The sequence below is a fragment of the Taudactylus pleione genome, unplaced genomic scaffold (assembly GCF_031769625.1).
Source record: "Taudactylus pleione unplaced genomic scaffold, aTauple2 ptg000093l, whole genome shotgun sequence".
In the NCBI taxonomy this organism is placed as follows: domain Eukaryota; kingdom Metazoa; phylum Chordata; class Amphibia; order Anura; family Myobatrachidae; genus Taudactylus; species Taudactylus pleione.
The window spans coordinates 23,366,726-23,390,694 of NW_028284495.1; the positions used below are offsets into that span (position 1 = coordinate 23,366,726).

At 45.9% G+C, this 23,969-nt stretch overlaps 1 protein-coding gene across 2 annotated transcripts in view; it reads right to left on the reverse strand.

The window, feature by feature from the left end:
• The window catches only part of LAMA3 (laminin subunit alpha 3), a 286,414-nt gene that overhangs the window by 188,074 nt on the left and 74,371 nt on the right, over positions 1-23,969 (reverse strand). For both annotated transcript variants that reach the window (XM_088469607.1, XM_088469608.1), the window contains exon 11: positions 984-1,052. In XM_088469607.1, the coding sequence (XP_088325733.1) occupies positions 984-1,052 (69 nt within the window). The remainder of the gene's footprint in view (positions 1-983; positions 1,053-23,969) is intronic.

The following is a 23,969-nucleotide window of genomic DNA, read 5'->3' on the forward strand; positions in this document are numbered from 1 at the left end:
CGCATTTTCGGCAAAAAAAGATGCCTGACGATAGCAGAGTCTCACGGGACCAGATGCACCAAGAGGGGCTGTTTGACGCTACTACAGCAAAGACGAGTGAGAACGCATCTGTATATGGACATTGCTGGTGAGGTGGTCACTGGCAGGTCCATAACTTGGGATGTGTGAACGGTGCTGCATCTGTCTAGCAGGGTGCCTGGAGCTGCACCCTGCAGTCAGTATCCCTGCAGCAGTACCATCCAGAGTGTCCTTTGGACACTCTAGACATGCAGCCTGTACAGCCTGAGAAAGCTCTGGGTAGTTCTGTGCTTCCCAGTGCTAGTGGCCCCGCCCCCTCAGCGAGACATCATGATGTCATGCGTTCAGGGGGCGAGGCCAGTACAGGGTGCACTGCTGCCATGTTATGGACTGCGCACTGGTAACAGATTTTTTCCCATTTGCAGACAAATTTGACTATGAACGAAAGTAATGTTTGCACCTAATATTGTTTTCAAGATTAATGGAAAATGTTATTCTTAGCAGGTAAAATTATCTTAGCTTTTCATTCAGTACATGACAGTAAATATATACAGCTAAATGTAACATTTCTACCAGTAATCACTGTGGTCCTACATGTAAAAAAGTTATAGTATGTATCAATTATGGCAACCCTACAGTAAGTTCATCACCTATTACATACTAGCTCTTAATCTACTCTTAATGGGCTGAAGTATGTTTTCTCTCAATGCAATACAATGTTTGTGTCATACCATGTTTAACAACAAATTTAGATTTTGGAATAGTAATTTTTCTCTGATGGTTCTCAACATATTTTCTACCATTATCGCTGGTATATTTTAGCGCTCCTGTGTGGAACGTCTGTTGCCAGGCTATTCTGTTCCAGCTGCTTTATGGACTAGGGAGACACTTACCTGGCCAGAGAACCTTCAGAAAGCCGGAGGTGTGTTTAGGTGAGTACCAATACCCCAGTAAGTGTAGCCTACCTTTTATGCTATCAGCTGTCGGTCTCACAGGTATGGAGTCTGATGAAGGGACAGGATAGTATGGAATCCCTACAAATATATAAATTAATACATAAATAAAATGTTAGAAAATGGTTGTATTAGCTTGTAGACAATAAAGATGGGAATTAAGGCAAGATAAAACCTAGCTAGTATTTTGTTCTTTTAATATGCATCAGTTTGGGATGGGAATTAGCATATAAATTAGTGTAAATAATGCTGTTTTTTTAATCATAGATGGACGATTATAATTGTTGTACCAACATGTGATCTTTTTGTTATTCCCCTTGCAAGTAAATGAATCTGTTATCTAATGTACAAACTGTTCTTCTCTTTGATGTATGAACTATTGGCAGAATGGTAAATCTTGATTAGCAGCCTGGGTATAATACTTGAATTGTAAGATATATCACCTAAATCTACAGGTTATTTCCAGATAGTGATTCATGCAGAATCTTGTTACTATGCAACCTCCCTCATATCAAACAATGTGTCACCTTAATATCAATATTTACATCAGGTTTTGGTTTCATGTGGAGATATTGTACACATATTGCAAGAAGACATACTCTTTTGTCTATAGGAAAATACTGTTACATTACATCATTATAATCACATTTCTAGGAAGAATATATTTCATAGACCAACACAGACATAATAAAGTCTGTTATATAACGGCTTCACAGTTATATAAAGTTCAATAATAGAGGTTAAACTACTCATAAGTGAAAATAATACAGCCTATTACACAGTCACAAATAGAGTATCTGCTGACATCTAACATCTACATTCACACATTTAAATTAGAACTGTTATAACGAAGGTCGCAGAAAAATCATACCTACAATATTTCTACACAATGGGATTCATATTTTGACGAGAATGGATCATCTGTAACATGATAACTACATTCTGAGATATTATTTCAGAGACCATCCTAGCAAATACCAGGGCCGTAGCTAGGGTACTGCGGCCGGTGCCATCGCACAGGGCACCACAGGTCAGGGGGCGCTGTTTGGGCCTGTCAAATTTCTGTTTATTATCATTCTTGCTTGTAGCTTCCTCTTATTTCATCCCCAGCATCTCCTGACCTCTCCTATCTCTTCCCTGGTCCTTCCCCATGAAGCTATTGCCCTTTTTGGGTGCATTATGTCCCTTTGAAAAACGAGAGGGGTGCCAATGCTCTTTCTGGCACAGGGCACCGAAAAGTCTAGTTACGGCTCTGGCAAATACCACAGGTTAAAATTAGTGTTATTCATAAACTATAAATTCTGTCATCTTTCATACACTTATGTATGGCATAGCATTGTTGTCATGAGTTGCTAAGCATAATGCTGTACATGTCTAGTGTAATGCGCAATTTGTTCAGCTGCTACTCCAGGTCAGGATCATGCAGATCCCGTTCACCGCTGCATTCGCAGAATCCAATAATGATCAATGGAAACAGCACATATACACATCCTTAAACCTAACCCAATCTCTATTGTCTCACAGAGAGAAGGAGCTACAGTAGTAATCCCACCCGGATATGGAGAACACTGTCCTGCCCAATGTAATTCTGTACAAGATTGTAAGGGCATACAGAATGATTTTTTTTACCAATGAGCTGCTTTACAATGAATCTATTGGTGGCTCCTTCCTTCTGTTCCGGCACTTCTCCATATATTATTGGACCTTATTAAATAAGGCAGAATGTGAAAGTGTTCAAATGGTAAAAAGAGCTGCCTGTGCGATTTTCTTAATATCAGTTTAATGTTAGTTAAAGTGGAGACAACTATGAGAGTTATGAGTGAAAATTAAAAAAAAAAACAGCATTAAGTGCGCCAAAAAGTACTAAGTGTGCAATGGAAATTGCATTTATTCAGAGTTGTGGCATCATTAGAGTAAAGTTGGCAATGTCCAAGGGTCTCTGTACAACCATTATTCTACATTGTGGTGGAATCAAAACTGTGAAATGAACCTAACCCAGAATTTACTTCCTTGAGATGATCATTACACTTATGACCATACGTGTGTGCAGGAGACAGCATATCCCCTTCCCCCCTTCCATGCCAGGTTATAGACCACTCCTCCCATCCTCTGAGACATAGATCCCCCAACTGGGCAGCCCAGGTGTGTAGTCAATATCTTCGGGGGGGGGAGAGTAGTCGATGACCACCTAGCTAGTTTAAGTTGGTGTAACTCGCCTATTACTAAAACAAGAGATATTTAAAGACCAGAATTTGTAACCAGACATCAATATGCTTTTCTACGTAAGACGCATTTAAGGATAAATTTACTAAAGGATGATTTGAAAAGATTTTACATTAATCTAAATCGACCTAAATCAATGTTGTGTTTCAGGGGCTATGGGGTTTATGTACTAATAATTGCAGACCAGTCGTGATTGTTATCTACCTTACTCGCTGGGGATATTTTCATTTTTAATAAAAAATATCCCCGATATGTACAACCGGGAACTCGCGGGGACAGCGGTTGCGGTAACCACTGTCCCCGTGAGTTATATCCCCGGCATTTAGGAGAAGTCTTTCACAAAAGTGAAAGACTTCTCCAGGGCACACTGACAAGGTGCAAGATCTCTCTCCTGCCCCTGGAGCCCCCATAGGCTTACAGTAGTTTACACCATCTGAAGATGGTGTAAACTACCGGGACTACACCACGAAAAGCTTTGCTTTTTGGAGTTTATTACATAGGGGTCAGATCGTAGTTCCCACTGATAAAAATGGGGATTGCGATCTGCAGCGCTAATTAGCACTTTGCTGGAGATTTCTGTGAAATCTCCTGCATTGTGCAATTTATGCATAATTGTATGTAAAAAATGGCTTGATACATAGGCCCCTAAATCTCACATTTACTAACAGCCGATTATTTATATAAATTTTTAAATATTAGTAAATGTGTGATTTAGCCCCTAAAACACATCAATTTAGAGCCATTTAAAATCGATTAAAATCGGCCGTAGTTAATGTACCCCATATAATAATAAAAGTGATCATACAGAGCTTGAGTTCTGTTGTGGGTTCTCAGCGGTACATTTGAGTGCATTGTTTAGCTTTTACTGCACTTGACTGCTCAGATCGGTGTCATGAACTGAAAGTCTCTTCGTCTCCCACAAGAATATGCAGCAATCTGATCTGTCTTTGAACTTCTTTCCTTTTTCATTCTTTGTTTTTCCATAGACTTCACTTTTGTACAGAGCACAGGACGGTTTGTTTTCCATTCCATTTTGGGAACAAAACTCTGTAAATATTACCTCGCTCCATTTCAGGACATTAGACCTGATCACTTGAAGCCGATACTTTAAAGGATTTGATTGTTTTGATGTAACAACCCCATCACTATGGTTTGGGTAATGCTTTTTCACTTGCAAGGAGATCTTAACACATAAACTAAAGTGTACCTGAAACCTACACACAGTGAAGACAGCTATTTTGTGGGATGAACCAATATTCATCACTGTTTCCCAGTGAATGGATAGGCTGTATTTTATCACATTATGTTCTATTGTGTAAACTACTGTGGTGCTGATTCTGTGTCACATGTAGAACTGAATGCGCATCTAGCCGTTTTGTGCATGCGGCACAGGCTGTGTATGTATCCTTGTGAACATCGCACAAGTCCGGATTGTAAGCATCTCAGCTCGTTAATGGGCATTTCTGGATTGCAAATATGCAGCAACAATGCTAATGCATGCAAGAGAACAGTTTTGTGGTTGTGTTGGGGTGTGCTGTGGGCGTGTAAACCAGGTTTACTCACTAATCTGAGTCCTGCCTATACATTGTGGGTGCCACATTGAGATGGATCTCCAGCACCCAGCATGGGGTAGGTGTAAGTGCCAATGATAATGGTCAGCTGCTCTCATGTAAGGAAGTGGGGCAGTACAATGGCATAGATGTGTACACTTCTGAGCGTGCGTATATCTGTAATCGTATTCCGTTGACATTCTATTCGCATTCTGTCCGCATGAGTTTCGTTTGTATTATATCAATTGAACAGAATCGGGCCCTTTAAAGAATAGTATATTGAGGTGAGAGGGGTTGTCTCTTACCTGAATTGCCCACATTCCTGTGGGATCATCCCCTCCAAGGGAGGCTGGAGGGAAGCCTGTGCTTAGCAGTGGAGGTGTGGAATTTCAGGTTGTCACAGTGGGAGAGGAAAACAAGACTGGCACATTCTGCAGCTGCAATAGAATGTGGAACTCCAGGTTTTCACAGTTGCACAGGCCCAGCTGCAACTCATCACTGAGCAGCAAAGGAAAAGTTTAAAACTCTCACAAAACCACGGCTTTGGGCACTGATGCTGACTAGCGGCCAGTTTGTAGGACAGAGTGTTGTAGTGCCAGGGACCGAGGGCTATGCTGGGAGAGCATGGCCAATTGTGGCTGCAAGCCACTGTTGACTGCTAAGCATGAGGAGTGCTGGGACATTTACTTTGTTGGTTTATTTGTGTTATGTGCCTGTGTGTGTCCAAGCCTATGCTCATCTATTCTGAAGTGCAATGTATGCTGTCTTTAAAGACACTGCTTTACTGAGTACCTGCCTGTCTAAGTCCTCATTTCAACACCCCGTGTTCCAAAATATTATATGGTACATGTATTTTTGACAGGATTTATGTGTGTATATTTGCTTATATATAATACATCTGTGAGTCTGTGTGTTTTGTATTATTATTATTTTAGTTTATTTATATAGGGCCACTGCGCTAAGAGTATATGGCATTCAGATCAATCCCTGACCAATTGGAGTTTAAAGTCTAAGGGGTATATCTACTAAAGTGAGAGTTTTTAGAAGTGGAGATGTTACCCATAGTAACCAATCAGATTCTACTTAACATTTAACTAGCACCTTCAAGAAAATAGCTAGAATCTGATTGGTTGCTATGGGCAACATCTCCACTTCTAAAAACTCTCACTTTTAGTAAATTTACTCCTAACTTCCCTACAAACGTACACACATGCACATACAGACACACAAATACACACACACACAAAGTTATTTATTATCACAAAACGCATGTTTTTCAGGATGGGAGGGAACCGCGGCACCCAGAGGGAGAAGATGCAAACTCCACACAGATCAGCCATGACTGGGAATGTATGTTATATTCAGTGGCGGGCTGGGCCGGGGAGCAGGGTGCCATCTGCCCCCTGGGCCGGTATAATTTCAGTGTTATGGGGCCGTCATTCTCCATACACTTCTGGTGGCCGGGAGACATGCATAGGATGCTCCCCGGCCACTCAGTTTGTGTAGCAAGGCTAATCAGTGCGGCCGTCTACCACACTGATTTTCTTTGAAGCCCTTGTAATAAGCAGCTGCCTGGGGAGCATTTTGTGCATGTGTCCCGGCCGCAGGCAGCGCAAGCCAGGATCGGACTCACGGGCAGATCGCTCAGACATTCACCAGGGGCGGGGCGTAACTGGGTGAGGGGAGGTGGCCAGGCACCTCCTCTTCCCTTCCACTTCCTAGCTCTCCCGCGTGGTCTGTCTCCACACTGCAGTGCAGACTGCAGAATCAGCAGTTAGAACGGGGAGCTAGTGATCCCTGCAGCGACTGTGCTTGTACAGATGCCCGGAGGCCTCCCCTGGTAGCCAGAATCACCTGGACCGTACATGGAGGTAACCAGTTTGGGGGCCCTACTACTAGGCCACTGACTGCCTGTCCAGCTGAGATGAAACTACAAGTTCCAGCATGCCTTGTCAACTGGATGTGTTGGGGACTTGTAGTGCCATCGCAACTAGAGAGGCCCTGAAAAAATGTAGTGCACACATATGTGTGTGTGTGTGTGTATATATATATATATATATATATATATATATATATATATATTAGGGGTGAGCGGGTTCGGATTTCTGAAATCCGAACCCCCCCGATCCGAGTCAGGCTCGACTTTTCCCGCCTGACTCGGATCTGAAATCGAGGCAAAACGTCATCATCCCGCCTTCCGGGTCTCGCGGGTTTTGGATCCTATATAAGGTACTCGCGTCGGCGCCATTTTCTCACTCGGCTGTGGACAGTGAAGAGGGAGGGTGGGAGTTAGGGCTGGCTGGGCTGTGTAGTCTAGTGTAGTGTAGTGCAGTGTAGTGTTGTGCTGTGCTGCGCTGTGCTGCTGTTGTCCATAAGGGCTGTGTCCACTCCTCCAAAGTCCATAGGGGCTGGCTGTGTTGTGCTGTGCTGCTGTTGTCCATAGGGGCTGTGTCCACTCCTCCAAAATCCATAGGGGCTGGCTGTGTTGTGCTGTGCTGCTGTTGTCCATAGGGGCTGTGTCCACTCCTCCAAAGTCCATAGGGGCTGGCTGTGTTGTGCTGTGCTGCTGTTGTCCATAGGGGCTGTGTCCACTCCTCCAAAATCCATAGGGGCTGGCTGTGTTGTGCTGTGCTGCTGTTGTCCATAGGGGCTGTGTCCACTCCTCCAAAGTCCATAGGGGCTGGCTGTGCTGCGCTGTGCTGCTGTTGTCCATAGGGGCTGTGTCCACTCCTCCAAAGTCCATAGGGGCTGGCTGGACTGTGTTGTGCAGTCAGTTGTCCATAGGGGCTGTGTCCACTCCAAAGTCCTGTGCAGAGTCCCAGTCCTAAAGGGGTGCTGTAGTGTTCTCCAGGGGGTGCTCTGTCCATCAGAGGTGCTCCCCCCAAGTGCAAAAAAAAATAAAATATTTTCTGTGTTTGTGAATTGTGTGCGCAGTAGCCGCACGTGCATCAACAAAGTAGTGCCAAGCGTGCGCCTGTGTCATAAGTAAAGGGCCGGCTGGCTTGTCCGTTAAAGGGTGCTGTAACCCCCAAAGTACACTCCAAACAAAATAAAAAAATATTTTCTGTGTTTGTGAATTGTGTGCGCAGTAGCCGCACGTGCATCAACAAAGTAGTGCCAAGCGTGCGCCTGTGTCATAAGTAAAGGGCCGGCTGGCTTGTCCGTTAAAGGGTGCTGTAACCCCCAAAGGGCACTCCAAACAAAATAAAAAAATTTTTTCTGTGTTTGTGAATTGTGTGCACTGTGGCTGCACGTGCATCAACGAAGGAGCAGCGCCAAGCGTGCGCCTGTGTCCCATAAGTAAAGGGCCGGCTGGCTCATTTCTTAAAGGGTGGTGTAACCCACAAAGTGCACTAGTCTCCAACAAAAATAAAAAATTATTTTCTGTGTTTGTGTGCGCCTTAGCCGCACGTATATATCATTATAACATAAATGGAGGACCAAACTTTCTCCGATAAAAATAAAATAGGGAAAGATCAAGAACCACTTCCTCCTAGTGCTGAAGCTGCTGCCACTAGTCATGACATAGACGATAACATGCCATCAACGTCGTCTGCCAAGGCCGATGCCCAATGTCATAGTAGAGGGCACATACAATCCCAAATGACAAAGTTCAGGAAAATGACCTTGAAAAAAACATTTAAATCATCTGAAGAGAAACGTAAACTTGCAAATATGCCATTTACGACACAGAGTGGCAAGGAACGGCTAAGGTCTTTCCCTATGTTCATGACTAGTGGTTCAGCTTCACAGGACGATGGAAGCCCTCCTCCCACTAAAAAAATCAAACGAGTTAAGCTGGCAAAAGCACAGCGAAGAACTGTGCATTCTAAGAAGATATCACAAATCCCCAAGGAGAGTCCAAGTGTGGTGGCGGTTGCGATGCCTGACCTTCCCAGCACTGGACGGGAAGAGGTGGCTCTTTCCACCATTTGCACGCCCCCTGCAAGTGCTGAAAGGAGCACCCACAGTCCACTTGCTGATATGCAAATTGAAGATGTCACTGTTGAAGTACAACAGGATGAGGATACTGGTGTAGCTGGCACTGAGGAGGAAGTTGGCGAGGAGGATTCTGATGGTAATGTGGTTTGTTTAAATCAGGCTCCGGGGGAGACAGTTGTTGTCCGTGGGATGAAAAAGCCCATCACGGTCATGCCTGGGCAGAAGACCAAACATTCCACCTCTTTGGTCTGGCAATATTTCTATCCAAATCCGGATAACAACTGTCTTGCCATATGTGCCATATGTACCATATGTAAAGGTGAAATAAGTAGGGGTAGGGATGTTAACCACCTAGGAACATCCTCCCTTATACGGCACCTGCAGCGCGTTCATAAAAAGTTACTGTCAAGTTCAGAAACTTTGGCTAAGACCGTAAGCAGTCCAGGGACACCTAAATCCCTTTTTCCTGTTTTATCCAAGGAATCGGTGGATGAGGAGGATGAGGACAACATCTTGCCTCCGTAGAGCCAGTTTGTGCAGGGACACATTAATTGCCAGCTTGTTTTGTGGGGGCCCAAACGAACCAATAATTTCAGCCACAGTCATGTGGCAGACACTGGCACTGAAATGATTGGTTTGTTAAAGTGTGCATGTCCTATTTATACAACATAAGGGTGGGTGGGAGGGCCCAAGTACAATTCCATCTTGCACCTCTTTTTTTTCTTTGCATTATGTACAGTTTGGGGCCTAGTTTTTCAAACTGCCATCCTGTCTGCCACTGCAGTGTCACTCCTAGATGGGCCACGTGTTTGTGCCGCCCACTCGTGTCGCTTAGCATAGTCATCCAGCTACCTCGGTGCAATCTTTTGGCCATAAAAACAATATTGTGAGGTGTTCAGAATAGACTGGAAATGAGTGGAAATGAAGGTTATTGAGGTTAATAATTGCATAGGAGCAGAAAAACCAACACATTCTGTGATTTTAGCTGTTTTTATGCTTTTTTTCAAAAAAATACAGATCCAAAACACAAAACCCAGAACCCAAAACACGGAAGGGTGGTTTTGGCAAAACCAATCCAGATCCAAAACACGAAGAAAGATCCAGATCCAAAACCAAAACACAAAACACGAAAAGTGGCCGGTGCACACCCCTAATATATATATATATATATATATATATATATAGATATATATATATATAGATACAGTGTATGCACAGTACATATGTGTATGTATATATATATATATATATATATATATATATATATATATACGTACATTCCACAAGGTCTGTCAATCACATCATTGAAATCTATAGCTTCCACTGGTGCCCTCAAATTCAATGTAAATCCCCCTCAGTCTCCATCCTCACCCCCTCTGTAAGTTGCCCTCAGTCTCCCTGTCCTCTCCCTCCCTATAACTCCCCTTTAGTGTCCCTGCCCTCAGCCCCCCTTTAACACACCCTTTAACACACACTCAATATTCCTGCCACTTATACTGCCTGTCAGCTGCGTTCCATGCAGGCCGCGGTGCAGACTGTGTCTCTGTGACACAGCTGCACCGCGTGTGTAGCGCTGACCGGACGGAGTTCGGTCAGCGCTACACAGCACAAACACACAGACGCCGGAGGCGGCAGCTGTGTGTTTGCTTTAGCAGCTGATGAGAGTCTGACAGACATAGATGGGAGGAACAGAAACAAAGACAGACAGAGAGGGGCAGAACGAAAACAAAGACAGACATAGATGGGCAGAACGGAAACAAAGACAGACATAGAGGGGAGGAACGGAAACAAAGACAGACATAGAGGGGCAGAACGGAAACAAAGACAGACATAGAGGGGCAGAACAGAAACAAAGACAGACACAGAGGGGAGGAACAGAAACAAAGACAGACAGACAGACAGGGGCAGAACGGAAACAAAGACAGACATAGAGGGGCAGAACGGAAACAAAGACAGACATAGAGGGGAGGAACAGAAACAAAGACAGACAGAGAGGGGCAGAACGGAAACAAAGACAGACATAGAGGGGAGGAACGGAAACAAAGACAGACATAGAGGGGCAAAAGGGAAACAAAGACAGACATAGAGGGGAGGAACAGAAACAAAGACAGACATAGAGGGGCAGAAGGGAAACAAAGACAGACATAGAGGGGAGGAACAGAAACAAAGACAGACATAGAGGGGCAGAAGGGAAACAAAGACAGACATAGAGGGGCAGAAGGGAAACAAAGACAGACAGAGAGGGGAGGAACAGAAACAAAGACAGACAGAGGGGCAGAAGGGAAACAAAGACAGACATAGAGGGGCAGAACAGAAACAAAGACAGACATAGAGGGGCAGAACGGAAACAAAGACAGACATAGAGGGGCAGAAGGGAAACAAAGACAGACATACAGGGGAGGAACAGAAACAAAGACAGACATAGAGGGGCAGAATGGAAACAAAGACAGACATAGAGGGGCAGAACGGAAACAAAGACAGACATAGAGGGGCAGAACGGAAACAAAGACAGACATAGAGGGGCAGAACGGAAACAAAGACAGACATAGAGGGGAGGAACAGAAACAAAGACAGACATAGAGGGGCAGAAGGGAAACAAAGACAGACATAGAGGGGCAGAACAGAAACAAAGACAGACATAGAGGGGCAGAAGGGAAACAAAGACAGACATAGAGGGGCAGAAGGGAAACAAAGACAGACAGAGAGGGGAGGAACAGAAACAAAGACAGACAGAGGGGCAGAAGGGAAACAAAGACAGACATAGAGGGGCAGAACAGAAACAAAGACAGACATAGAGGGGCAGAACGGAAACAAAGACAGACATAGAGGGGCAGAAGGGAAACAAAGACAGACATAGAGGGGCAGAAGGGAAACAAAGACAGACAGAGAGGGGAGGAACAGAAACAAAGACAGACAGAGGGGCAGAAGGGAAACAAAGACAGACATAGAGGGGCAGAACAGAAACAAAGACAGACATAGAGGGGCAGAACGGAAACAAAGACAGACATAGAGGGGCAGAAGGGAAACAAAGACAGACATACAGGGGAGGAACAGAAACAAAGACAGACATAGAGGGGCAGAATGGAAACAAAGACAGACATAGAGGGGCAGAACGGAAACAAAGACAGACATAGAGGGGCAGAACGGAAACAAAGACAGACATAGAGGGGCGGAACGGAAACAAAGACAGACATAGAGGGGAGGAACAGAAACAAAGACAGACATAGAGGGGCGGAACAGAAACAAAGACAGACATAGAGGGGCAGAACGGAAACAAAGACAGACATAGAGGTGCAGAACGGAAACAAAGACAGACATAGAGGGGCAGAACGGAAACAAAGACAGACATAGAGGGGCAGAACGGAAACAAAGACAGACATAGAGGGGCAGAACGGAAACAAAGACAGACATAGAGGGGCAGAACGGAAACAAAGACAGACATAGAGGGGCAGGAGAGCAAGAGGGGAAAAAGACTAAGGGCCTGATTCAGAGCCGGACGCAATTAGCGCTCGCTCGTCCCGAAAATAGGGGTGGCTATTCAAATGAACCGTTCGCTCTTTGCGGTCTGTTCACGCCTCTAGGTCTGGACGAGCGAACAAAACTTGCGGTCGTTTTTTGGAAAACTACGCCCCCTGGCCGCTCGCATCCTACGTCATGTCAGCTATTTATTAGATTAATCGAGTACATCGACCAGCGTATGAACTGCTCGCTATTCTTGTGGCTGGTTTTTGCTAACACAATTTTGCGAGCAGTTCTGGCTATAAAATAACCCAGTGACGTGGTCAATGACGCTGCTGTTTTAATTATGCACACCCATAAAACGCCCATTTTGACCTTTAAGCACGCCTGCGTTCGGATCTCCACTCCCCGTTTTCAAGCACCTTCCCCTGTTACCACCCACATACGCCTCTTTCTGTCACTCAAATTTTCAGGCATTCGCTATTTTGCAAGCACATGAATTTCGACCGCACTGACTGGTTCGTGCACGCGTATAACGATCCGTACGCATGCGCAGTTGGGCAAACATCGCTCGGAGCGAACGAGCGGCCGTTTACGAGCGGCTCTGAATCAGGCCCTAAGATGGGATTGAAGAGGGAGACAAAGTAGTGAAGTAGTGGGATTGGAGAAAAAGAAATAGTGGAGGGAGAAGAGAGATATGGAGAAAAGACAGGAAGTGAAAGATGGAATGAGAAGGGAATAGTGGGGAGGAGAAACGTGGGTTGAAGAAAGAGAGAGAGTTAAAAAAAAATTAAAAAGAAAGCCAGGCAACGCAGGACATTAAATTAGGGGTGAGCGGGTTCGGATTTCTGAAATCCGAACCCCCCCGAGCCCCCCCGATCCGAGTCCGATCCGAGTCAGGCTCGACTTTTCCCGCCTGACTCGGATCTGAAATCGAGGGAAAACGTCATCATTCCGCCTTCCGAGTCTCGCGGGTTTTGGATCCTATATAAGATACCCGCGTCGGCGCTATTTTCTCACTCGGCTGTGGACAGTGAAGAGGGAGGGTGGGAGTTAGGGCTGTGTAGTGTAGTGTAGTGTAGTGGTGCTGTTGTCCACTACTTCAAAGTCCATAGGGGCTGGCTGTGTTGTGCTGTGCTGCTGTTGTTAATAGGGGCTGTGTCCACTACTTCAAAGTCCATAGGGGCTGGCTGGACTGTGTTGTGCAGTCAGTTCTCCATAGGGGCTGTGTCCACTCCAAAGTCCTGTGCAGTGTCCCAGTCCTAAAGGGGTGCTGTAGTGTTGTCCAGGGGGTGCTCTGTCCATCAGGGGTGATCCCCCCAAGTGCTAAAAAAATAATATATTTTCTGTGTTTGTGAATTGTGTGCGCAGTAGCCGCACGTGCATCAACAAAGTAGTGCCAAGCGTGCGCCTGTGTCATAAGTAAAGGGCCGGCTGGCTTGACCGTTAAAGGGTGCTGTAACCCCCAAAGTACACTCCAGTCCAAACCAAAAAAAAAATTATTTTCTGTGTTTGTGAATTGTGTGCGCAGTAGCCGCACGTGCATCAACAAAGTAGTGCCAAGCGTGCGCCTGTGTCATAAGTAAAGGGCCGGCTGGCTTGACCGTTAAAGAGTGCTGTAACCCCCGAAAGTACACTCCAGTCCAAACCAAAAAAAATATTATTTTCTGTGTTTGTGAATTGTGTGCGCAGTAGCCGCACGTGCATCAACAAAGTAGTGCCAAGCGTGCGCCTGTGTCATAAGTAAAGGGCCGGCTGGCTTGACCGTTAAAGGGTGCTGTAACCCCCAAAGTACACTCCAGTCCAAACCAAAAAAAAAATTATTTTCTGTGTTTGTGAATTGTGTGCGCAGTAGCCGCACGTGCATCAACAAAGTAGTGCCAAGCGTGCGCCTGTGTCATAAGTAAAGGGCCGGCTGGCTTGACCGTTAAGGGTGCTGTAACCCCCGAAAGTACACTCCAGTCCAAACCCAAAAAAAAATTATTTTCTGTGTTTGTGAATTGTGTGCGCAGTAGCCGCACGTGCATCAACAAAGTAGTGCCAAGCGTGCGCCTGTGTCATAAGTAAAGGGCCGGCTGGCTTGACCGTTAAAGGGTGCTGTAACCCCCAAAGTACACTCCAGTCAAAACCAAAAAAAAAATTATTTTCTGTGTTTGTGAATTGTGTGCGCAGTAGCCGCACGTGCATCAACAAAGTAGTGCCAAGCGTGCGCCTGTGTCATAAGTAAAGGGCCGGCTGGCTTGACCGTTAAAGGGTGCTGTAACCCCCGAAAGTACACTCCAGTCCAAACCAAAAAAAAAATTATTTTCTGTGTTTGTGAATTGTGTGCGCAGTAGCCGCACGTGCATCAACAAAGTAGTGCCAAGCGTGCGCCTGTGTCATAAGTAAAGGGCCGGCAGGCTTGACCGTTAAGGGTGCTGTAACCCCCGAAAGTACACTCCAGTCCAAACCAAAAAAAATATTATTTTCTGTGTTTGTGAATTGTGTGCGCAGTAGCTGCACGTGCATCAACAAAGTAGTGCCAAGCGTGCGCCTGTGTCATAAGTAAAGGGCCGGCTGGCTTGACCGTTAAAGGGTGCTGTAACCCCCAAAGTACACTCCAGTCCAAACCAAAAAAAAAATTATTTTCTGTGTTTGTGAATTGTGTGCGCAGTAGCCGCACGTGCATCAACAAAGTAGTGCCAAGCGTGCGCCTGTGTCATAAGTAAAGGGCCGGCTGGCTTGACCGTTAAAGGGTGCTGTAACCCCCAAAGTACACTCCAGTCCAAACCCCAAAAAAAATTATTTTCTGTGTTTGTGAATTGTGTGCGCAGTAGCCGCACGTGCATCAACAAAGTAGTGCCAAGCGTGCGCCTGTGTCATAAGTAAAGGGCCGGCTGGCTTGACCGTTAAAGGGTGCTGTAACCCCCAAAGTACACTCCAGTCCAAACCAAAAAAAAAATTATTTTCTGTGTTTAGCCGCACGTATATATCAAATCGATATAACATAAATGGAGGACCAAACTTTCTCCGATAAAAATAAAATAGAGAAAGATCAAGAACCACTTCCTCCTAGTGCTGAAGCTGCTGCCACTAGTCATGACATAGACGATAACATGCCATCAACGTCGTCTGCCAAGGCCGATGCCCAATATCATAGTAGAGGGCACATACAATCCCAAATGACAAAGTTCAGGAAAATGACCTTGAAAAAAACATTTAAATCAGCTGAAGAGAAACGTAAACTTGCCAATATGCCATTTACGACACGGAGTGGCAAGGAACGGCTAAGGTCGATCCCTAGTATGTTCATGACTAGTGGTTCAGCTTCACATGACGATGGAAGCCCTCCTCCCACTAAAAAAATCAAAAGAGTTAAGCTGGCAAAAGCACAGCGAAGAACTGTGCTTTCTAAGAAGATATCACAAATCCCCAAGGAGAGTCCAAGTGTGGTGGTGGTTGCGATGCCTGACCTTCCCAGCACTGGACGGGAAGAGGTGGCTCTTTCCACCATTTGCACGCCCCCTGCAAGTGCTGAAAGGAGCACCCACAGTCCACTTGCTGATATGCAAATTGAAGATGTCACTGTTGAAGTACAACAGGATGAGCATACTGGTGTAGCTGGCGCTGAGGAGGAAGTTGGCGAGGAGGATTCTGATGGTGATGTGGTTTGTTTAAATCAGGCTCCGGGGGAGACAGTTGTTGTCCGTGGGATGAAAAAGCCCATCACGGTCATGCCTGGGCAGAAGACCAAACATTCCACCTCTTTGGTCTGGCAATATTTCTATCCAAATCCGGACAACAACTGTCTTGCCATATGTACCATATGTAAAGGTGAAATAAGTAGGAGTAGAGACGTCAACCACCTAGGAACATCCTCCCTTATACGGCACCTGCAGCGCGTTCATAAAAAGTTACTGTCAAGTTCAGAAACTTTGGCTAGGACCGTAAGCAGTCCAGGGACACCTAAATCCCGTTGTCCTGTTGTATCCAAGTGCCTGCAAACCACACCGTCAACTCCCTCCTCGTCAATTTCCTCCTTAGTCAGGATCGGAAGTAGTCCTGCAGGCCATGTCACTGGCATGACTGACTCTCCTATCCGGATTCCTCCGGAGGATCCTGCATTGCTACGCCTACTGCTGCCGCTGCTGCTGTTGCTGCTGCTGGGAGTCGTTCATCATCCCAGAGAGGAAGTAGGAACACCACTACTTTTACTAAACAATTGACCGTCCAACAGTCCTTAGCGAGGAGGATAAAGTACGACAGCAGTCATCCTGAAGCAAAACGTATAACTGAGGCCTTGACAGCTATGTTGGTGTTAGACGTGCGTCCGGTATCCGCCATTAGTGCAGTGGGATTTAGACAATTGATGGAGGTAGTGTGTCCCCGGTTCCAAATCCCGTCTAGATTCCACTTCACTAGGCAGGCGATGCCGAGACTGTACAGAAACGTCAGAAAAAGTGTCCTCAGTGTCCTGAAAAATGCCGTTGTACACAATGTCCACTTAACCACGGACATGTGGACAAGTGGAACAGGGCAGACTAAGGACTATATGACTGTGACAGCCCACTGGGTAGATGTATCACCTTACGCAGCAACAGCAGCAGCGTCACCAGTAGCAGCATCTCAGAAACGCCAGCTCGTTACAAGGCAGGCTACGCTGTGTATCACCGGTTTCAGTAAGAGGCACACCGCCGACAACCTCTTAGAGAAACTGAGGGAAATCATCGCCCAGTGGCTTACCCCACTTAGACTCTCCTGGGGATTTGTGATATCTGACAACGCCACCAATATTGTGCAGGCATTACATCTGGGCAAATTCCAGCACGTCCCATGTTTTGCTCACACAATAAACTTGGTGGTGCAGAATTTTCTGAAAAGCGACAGGGGCGTGCAGGAGACGCTTTGGGTGGCCCGAAAAATTTCTGGCCACTTTCGCCATTCAGCGACTGCGTGCCGAAGACTGGAGCGCCAGCAAACACTCTTGAACCTGCCCCGCCATCACCTGAAGCAAGAGGTTGTGACGCGGTGGAACTCAACCCTCTATATGCTTCAGAGGATGGAGGAGCAGCAAAAGGCCATACAAGCCTATACCTCCACCTATGACATAGGCAAAGGAGGGGGTATGCACCTGACTCAAGCGCAGTGGAGAATAATTTCCGTGTTGTGCAAGGTTCTCCAGCCCTTCGAACTTGCCACACGTGAAGTCAGTTCAGACACTGCCAGCTTGAGTCAGGTCATTCCCCTCATCCGGCTTTTGCAGAAGCAGCTGGAGAAAGTGAAGGAGGAGCTAAGACGGAGCGATTCCGCTCGGCATGTGGGACTTGTGGATGAAGCCCTTCATTCGCTTTGCCAGGATTCCAGGGTGGTCAATCTGTTGAAATCAGACCACTACATTTTGGCCACCGTGCTCGATCCTAGGTTTAAAGCCTATGTGGTGTCTCTCTTTCCGGCCGACACAAGCCTGCAGAGGTGCAAAGACCTGCTGGTGAACACACTGTCAGCTGAAGCGGAACGTGACACGTCAACGGCTCCTTCTTCATTTTCTCCCGCAACTGGGGCTGCCAGGAAAAAACTTAGGTATCCTAAACAACCCGCTGGCGGTGATGCAGGGCAGGCAGGACCAAGTTTGGACATCTGGTCCGGACTGAAGGACCTGGCAACAATTTCTGACATGTCTACTGTCACTGCATATGATACTGTCACTATTGACAGAATGGTGGAGGATTACAACGGTGACAGCATCCAAGTAGGCATGTCAGACAGTCCATACCTGTACTGGCAGGAAAAAGAGACAATTTGGAGGCCCCTGTACAAACTGGCTCTATTTTACCTGAGTTGCCCCCCCTCCAGTGTGTACTCCAAAAGAGTGTTTAGTGCAGCCGGGAACCTTGTCAGCGAAAGGCGTAGGAGGTTGCTTCCACAGAATGTGGAGAAGATGATGTTCATCAAAATGAATTATCAGCTCTTCCAGGGAGACCAGCCTCCAGAAGGTACAGAGGGACCTGTGGTGGTGGATTCAAGTGGGGACGAGTTAATACTTTGTGAGGATGAGGATGTACACACTGAAGAGGGTGAGGAATCGGTGGATGAGGAGGATGAGGATGACATCTTGCCTCCGTAGAGCCAGTTTGTGCAGGGACACATTAATTGCCAGCTTGTTTTGTGGGGGCCCAAACGAACCAATCATTTCAGCCACAGTTGTGTGGCAGACCCTGGCGCTGAAATGATTGGTTTGTTAAAGTGTGCATGTCCTGTTTATACAACATAAGGGTGGGTGGGAGGGCCCAAGGACAATTCCATCTTGCACCTCTTTTTTTTCTTTGCATTATGTACAGTTTGGGGCCTAGTTTTTCTAACTGCCATCCTGTCTGCCACTGCAGTGTCACTCCTAGATGGGTCACGTGTTTGTGCCGCCCACTCGTGTCGCTTAGCATAGTCATCCAGCTACCTCGGTGCAACCTTTTGGACATAAAAACACTATTGTGAGGTGTGAGGTGTTCAGAATAGACTGGAAATGAGTGGAAATTAAGGTTATTGAGGTTAATAATAGCATAGGAGTAGAAAAACCTACAAATTCTGTGATTTTAGCTGTTTTTATGCTTTTTTTAAAAAAAATACAGATCCAAAACACAAAACCCAGAACCCAAAACACGGAAGGGTGGTTTTGGCAAAACCAATCCAGATCCAAAACACGAAGATAGATCCAGATCCAAAACCAAAACACGAAAAGTGGCCGGTGCACACCCCTACATTAAATCTAGTGTGTGTATATAGTGTATATATATATGTGCAGTATGTTTTTAAATGTTAATTCTTGTGTGGATATTTTTTTTGCTATAATGTGTGTTAACTAAGGGGTCTGTGTACTAAGCCTTAGAGAAAGATAAAGTACCAACCAATCATCTCCTGTCATTTTACAGGCTGTGTTTGAAAAATGACAGGAGCTGATTGGTTGGTACTTTATCTTCATTCAATTTAACTCTCTCCAGGGCTTAGTACTGTGCATTGTGATCTGCAGTGACTTACTCACTGATGCTGCAGTGTGCCGGTGCTGCCCGTGGCTGAGGGCAAGGGGGAGACTGGGAGCTTCTCTCTCTATTCCGCTCTTCAGCGCCTGCAAGTTGAAGTGGCAGCAACCGGTAGTTCCGCTGTGTGAGTCTGACAGGTCAGGTCAAACTTTTGTAGGGCAACATGGGCAATGCATATGTGTTTTATTTTTTTCCTGTAAGGGCGATTGTATTTGATTTGTTTTTCCTGTAGGGGACAATGTATTTTATTTTGTTCCTGTGAGGGCTATTGCGTTTTTTACGTGTAACCTCTAGTCAGGGTTAACATAACCAGGGCCACTTGCTTGTGTTGCCCCCTAGGCTGAAAGTTGCCAGCCAGCCCCTGGTTATATTTAATATATTATATATAATGCTGCTTTTATATGTTGTTGAATATTCTATACTATTGTTATGTTAAGTTGCACTATCACCAGGAGCTAATTACCTCCTTCCTTTCGCTAGTGCTGCTCCATGCAGCTGTTTTCCCCAGTGGATGGTGTCTCTGATTACCATAGCTGTGTGACCCTGCAGTGGAGTGGGGGGAGCGATGGGACTAATGACAAGCCACAATCACACCTACCCCTGCATTAGGTGGTAATGGATCTTAAAGCATTAATATGTACTTTCAGTCCCATTGTTCACCACTCCATATCGTCATCACCCTCTTTCACCCCATCCCCACCCCCACTCATAGCTATTATTTCCCCCATTATCATCTTCCTCTTTCAAACTCTTTCCACTCTCATCCTTATGCACCACGCATCACTCCTTTCTATCATCACCCCCTTCATTTTTATATGAGGTTTTTGTTATTATCCCCTTTTCATTATCCTCCCCTACTATTTTTCACTCTCTTTCATCGTTCTCCCCCTTTACTACCCCCTTTCATCATGGCCACTTCATTATACCGCCCCCTTTATTACATGCCAGAACAAGCAATATTTCCCTGTATGAAGACAGAAAATACCTTGAATCACAACATGATTTGTCCATTTGCAAATGTGCACCCGGAACCTGGAATTGTTCCTAACTGTAAATGAGGCCCTATGTGTTTCTTCTATTTGTGCACTGATGCAATTACCCATTGGTGTTTCAGCTGTCTATGTGATCTCAGTAAATCCTATGAATACTGATGAAAAAAACACCCACAGCTACATGGGTTGTGTTATGTCTGTGACTATGGGCCTGATTCACTACGGATCGCAATACTGCGTACGCACGCAGTTCAACTGCGATAGCAAGCTAATCCACTGCGATCACAATGCAAACCCAGCACTACATAAGAACACCAACTCTACCATATGCACATCGTAGCACTTGGTAGAATAGCGAAACCATCGGTACAATCGAGTACCATCGGACCCATATACACACTTGCACAAACCCTGACCTTACTTAGAAATTGCTAATAGCCACGCACACTATGTGATCTCCGGCTGCGGGTTTCGGATTAATATATCTACAGTAAAAAGGTCGACAATGTCTAGTTAGCCACCAGATGTTAGATAGTCAGTAGGTCGACAGGGACAAGCGGTCGACAGGGACAAACGGTCAACACACTAAAAGTCGACATGTAAGAAGGTTGACAGGTACAAATAGTGGATTGAGTCAAAAGGTCGACATGAAACAGGTAGACACAAAAATGGTCGACACATGGTTGTTTTTGTCCTCTAATCTTCACTTTAACCCTAACCCTCCCCTTGGTGCCTAACCCTAACCGTCGGTGTAGGTGCCTAACCCTAACCGTCCCTTCTAGTGCCTAACCCTAACCCTCCGGTAAGTGCTTAACCCTATCCCTCCCTCCTGGTGCCTAACCCTAACCGTTGGGGTAAGTGCCTAACCCTAACCATCGGGTTAAGTGCCTAACCCTAATATGCCGGTAAGTGCCTAACCCTAAATAAAAAAAGCGTCAACCATTTTTGTGTCTACCTTTTTCATGTTGACCATTTTTATATGTTGACTTTCTTACATGTCGACCTTTAGTGTGTCGACCTTTTGTCCCTGTTGACCTTTTGTCCCTTTCGACCTATTGACTGTTTAACATCTGGTGTCTATCTGGTCTCGATCTTTTACTGTAGATCTATCAACCGCATACCCGAATGCGTAGGCTGTCGCAGTGGATAATTTATCCACACCCCTTCAACGGCATTGAGACACACTGGCGCACCTGTGTTCGCCCAACCCCCCCCCCCCCCGTCACCACCCACACAAATAGCACTTCCTGTCAATCACTCTGCGGTGGGTCTGTGTAGCCTCTGATTTTTTTGGACTCCCATCAGAATTAGCCACCCATGCACAAGTTTACCATCATAATCACACACATTGCCATAGGGATGGCCTGCAGGTGTGACAGATGCCAAATTAGCCATATCAACGGCAGGAATCCTCACTGGCCCAAAATGGTAGCTGTCAAATTCCTTGGATCAGTCACACCCAACTTGTAGGAATAATTTCCTTTGACTGCAGTATAGACAGAAATAGCAATGATATACTCCATCCTGTTATTCATAGTCCGTTTATCTGTCTCTAATCCAGGTCAAGGGTCCACACACAGCCCTAGTGTAATAACAACAATTCTCATTACTTATGTGTATCAACTGGCACTTCTCATTGTCTAGGTCGGATGTGACGGCAATTTCTATAGATTAGGCCTTTACACAGTTACAATATATTCTATCCCACTTTTCCCAAAAATGTGGCTAATGGATGGGCATCAGTTTCAATCGAATCTGCTCGCTTCTTTGGCAAAGCCTTAATGGAAAAACAACACAGGGACTTTTCTTTCAGATTACTGTTGCTGAGAGTGGACATTGAATATGTGTGAAAGGCAGCAGTGTGGCAATAAAACAGCACCTTCTTCTTGTTGCTAACAGATCACAACCAGGCACAATAGTTCCCTGGTCTGGGAACATTGCCGTGGCAGTAGGGTAAACTCTAATAAATACATGTTTTCGGACAGCATTTAAACATTTGAAGGCTGTAGTATCAAAGGCAAAGCATGGAGTCATGGCGCCTGGAGCAAGTGCATGCTATGGTGTCCCTCCACCCCAATAATGAAGTGCAAAAGGGAAGGGGCATGGCCAGAGGTATGCAGTCGGGAAGCCGGCGGACGTAAGCCCGACAGCCGGCTTCCCGACTGGTTTATCCCGGCGAGGGTTAAATGACAGGCATCTAAATCTAGACGCCTATCATTTTACCAACGCCGGGAGACCGGAGACCGGCATCCCGATCAAAGCGATGCCGGGCGCCGCTGCGGACAGCCGCAGGGGGGGAGGGTTAGGTTTAGGGCTCCCGGGGGGGGGACTTAGGGTTAGGTACCCCCCAGGAGGTTAGGGGTAGGCTAGGGGAAGGGAGGGTTAGGGATAGGCACCCCCGGTGGGGACTTAGGGTTAGGCACCCCCTCGGAAGACTTAGGTTTAGGCGGCAGGGAAGGAGGGGTTAGGTTTAGGCACTTAGAGGGGGGATTAGGGTTAGGCACTGGGGGGAAAGTTAGGGTTAGGCACCCCTAAGGAGGGTTAGGGTTAGGGGGGTTAGGTTAGGTTAGTTGATACTTACCTGGGGACAATCGGGATTGTCAGCTGTGTCAGCCTGCCGGCGGTAATTCATGCCGATTCCTGGCCAGAATGTGGGAATAGGTTCAAATGAAAGGAAAAGCCATCAAGAGCAGTGTTGGATTGGGGCATAAATGGTCCACTGGGGAAATGCAATGTTTGGGGCCCAAGAAACTGTGACAAAGGGAAGATATCTTCACAGCCCACGGAGCACATATAGGTGAGCAGAGCAGGTATGGGGAAGCTTTCACTGATGAAAGCTGCCAACGTAAAATTCACTGGCTCTATACAGTAGGGCAAACAATTTAAAATCAGATTTTGTACATGTTACATCTAATCGGCAGCCTGTGGGAAACCACTGACTTCAGCAGAAGAGGAGGAGGAAGATTATGGACCTTATTCGGAGTGACATGTAAAAGCGCACTGCCCGATGAACTTACCAATGTTGGAAGCAGCCAGACTCCTACGATCAGCGTTTGTGATTCTCTTGTATGAAATGATGTTACCCCCGAAGTAATAAGGGCTACGATCTGACTGTGCACAGAGCATGGGCTATACCCCTGTGTAGGAGAGTTGGGATTTCCTTACTTGCCTACTCTCCTGGCATGTCAGGGAGATTCACAGAATTTTGTTGAGTTTTTTGACTCCCAGGAAAATAGCATGCTAGTAATTTTAGTTCTTGTCTTTACAGCAGTTATGCAATTCCAGATCACTATAATATCATCCTAGGCCAGGATATTTTGACCCCTAACATTCCTAACAGGACAGATATTTCACAGATCAAGTTCATAGTTGTATACTAGCCACTGTGCTATATATCTTTTTTCAAGTACCAACATTTTTAAATTACTATGGGGTCTATGTACTAAGGGGGTATTCAATTTGGAGCGAAAAGTCCATGCTGGACTTTTTCTCCACATCGGAGGTTTTAACGGGGATAAAGTATCGGGCGCATGCCTGCTTTATCCCCGTATTCAATTAGGAATCAGCGAAAACGGGACCCGGCGGAAAGTTAAGTATCGAAAAAATTGGGGAATTTTCGGGAAATGTTCCTGGGACCCCCCTAAAGATGTCCAGAAATGGGGGATCACTATGGGTACCCCCCTTTTTGCCTGCTGAAAGGAGTCGGGGTTTTGCAAATAGCCGCGGCAGGTGAATAAATGTGGCATTGAAGAAGGGGTGAAGAATAGCACTTAGCTTATTTTTTGGGCAAAATAATTATGCCCATCAAATTTGGGGTACATG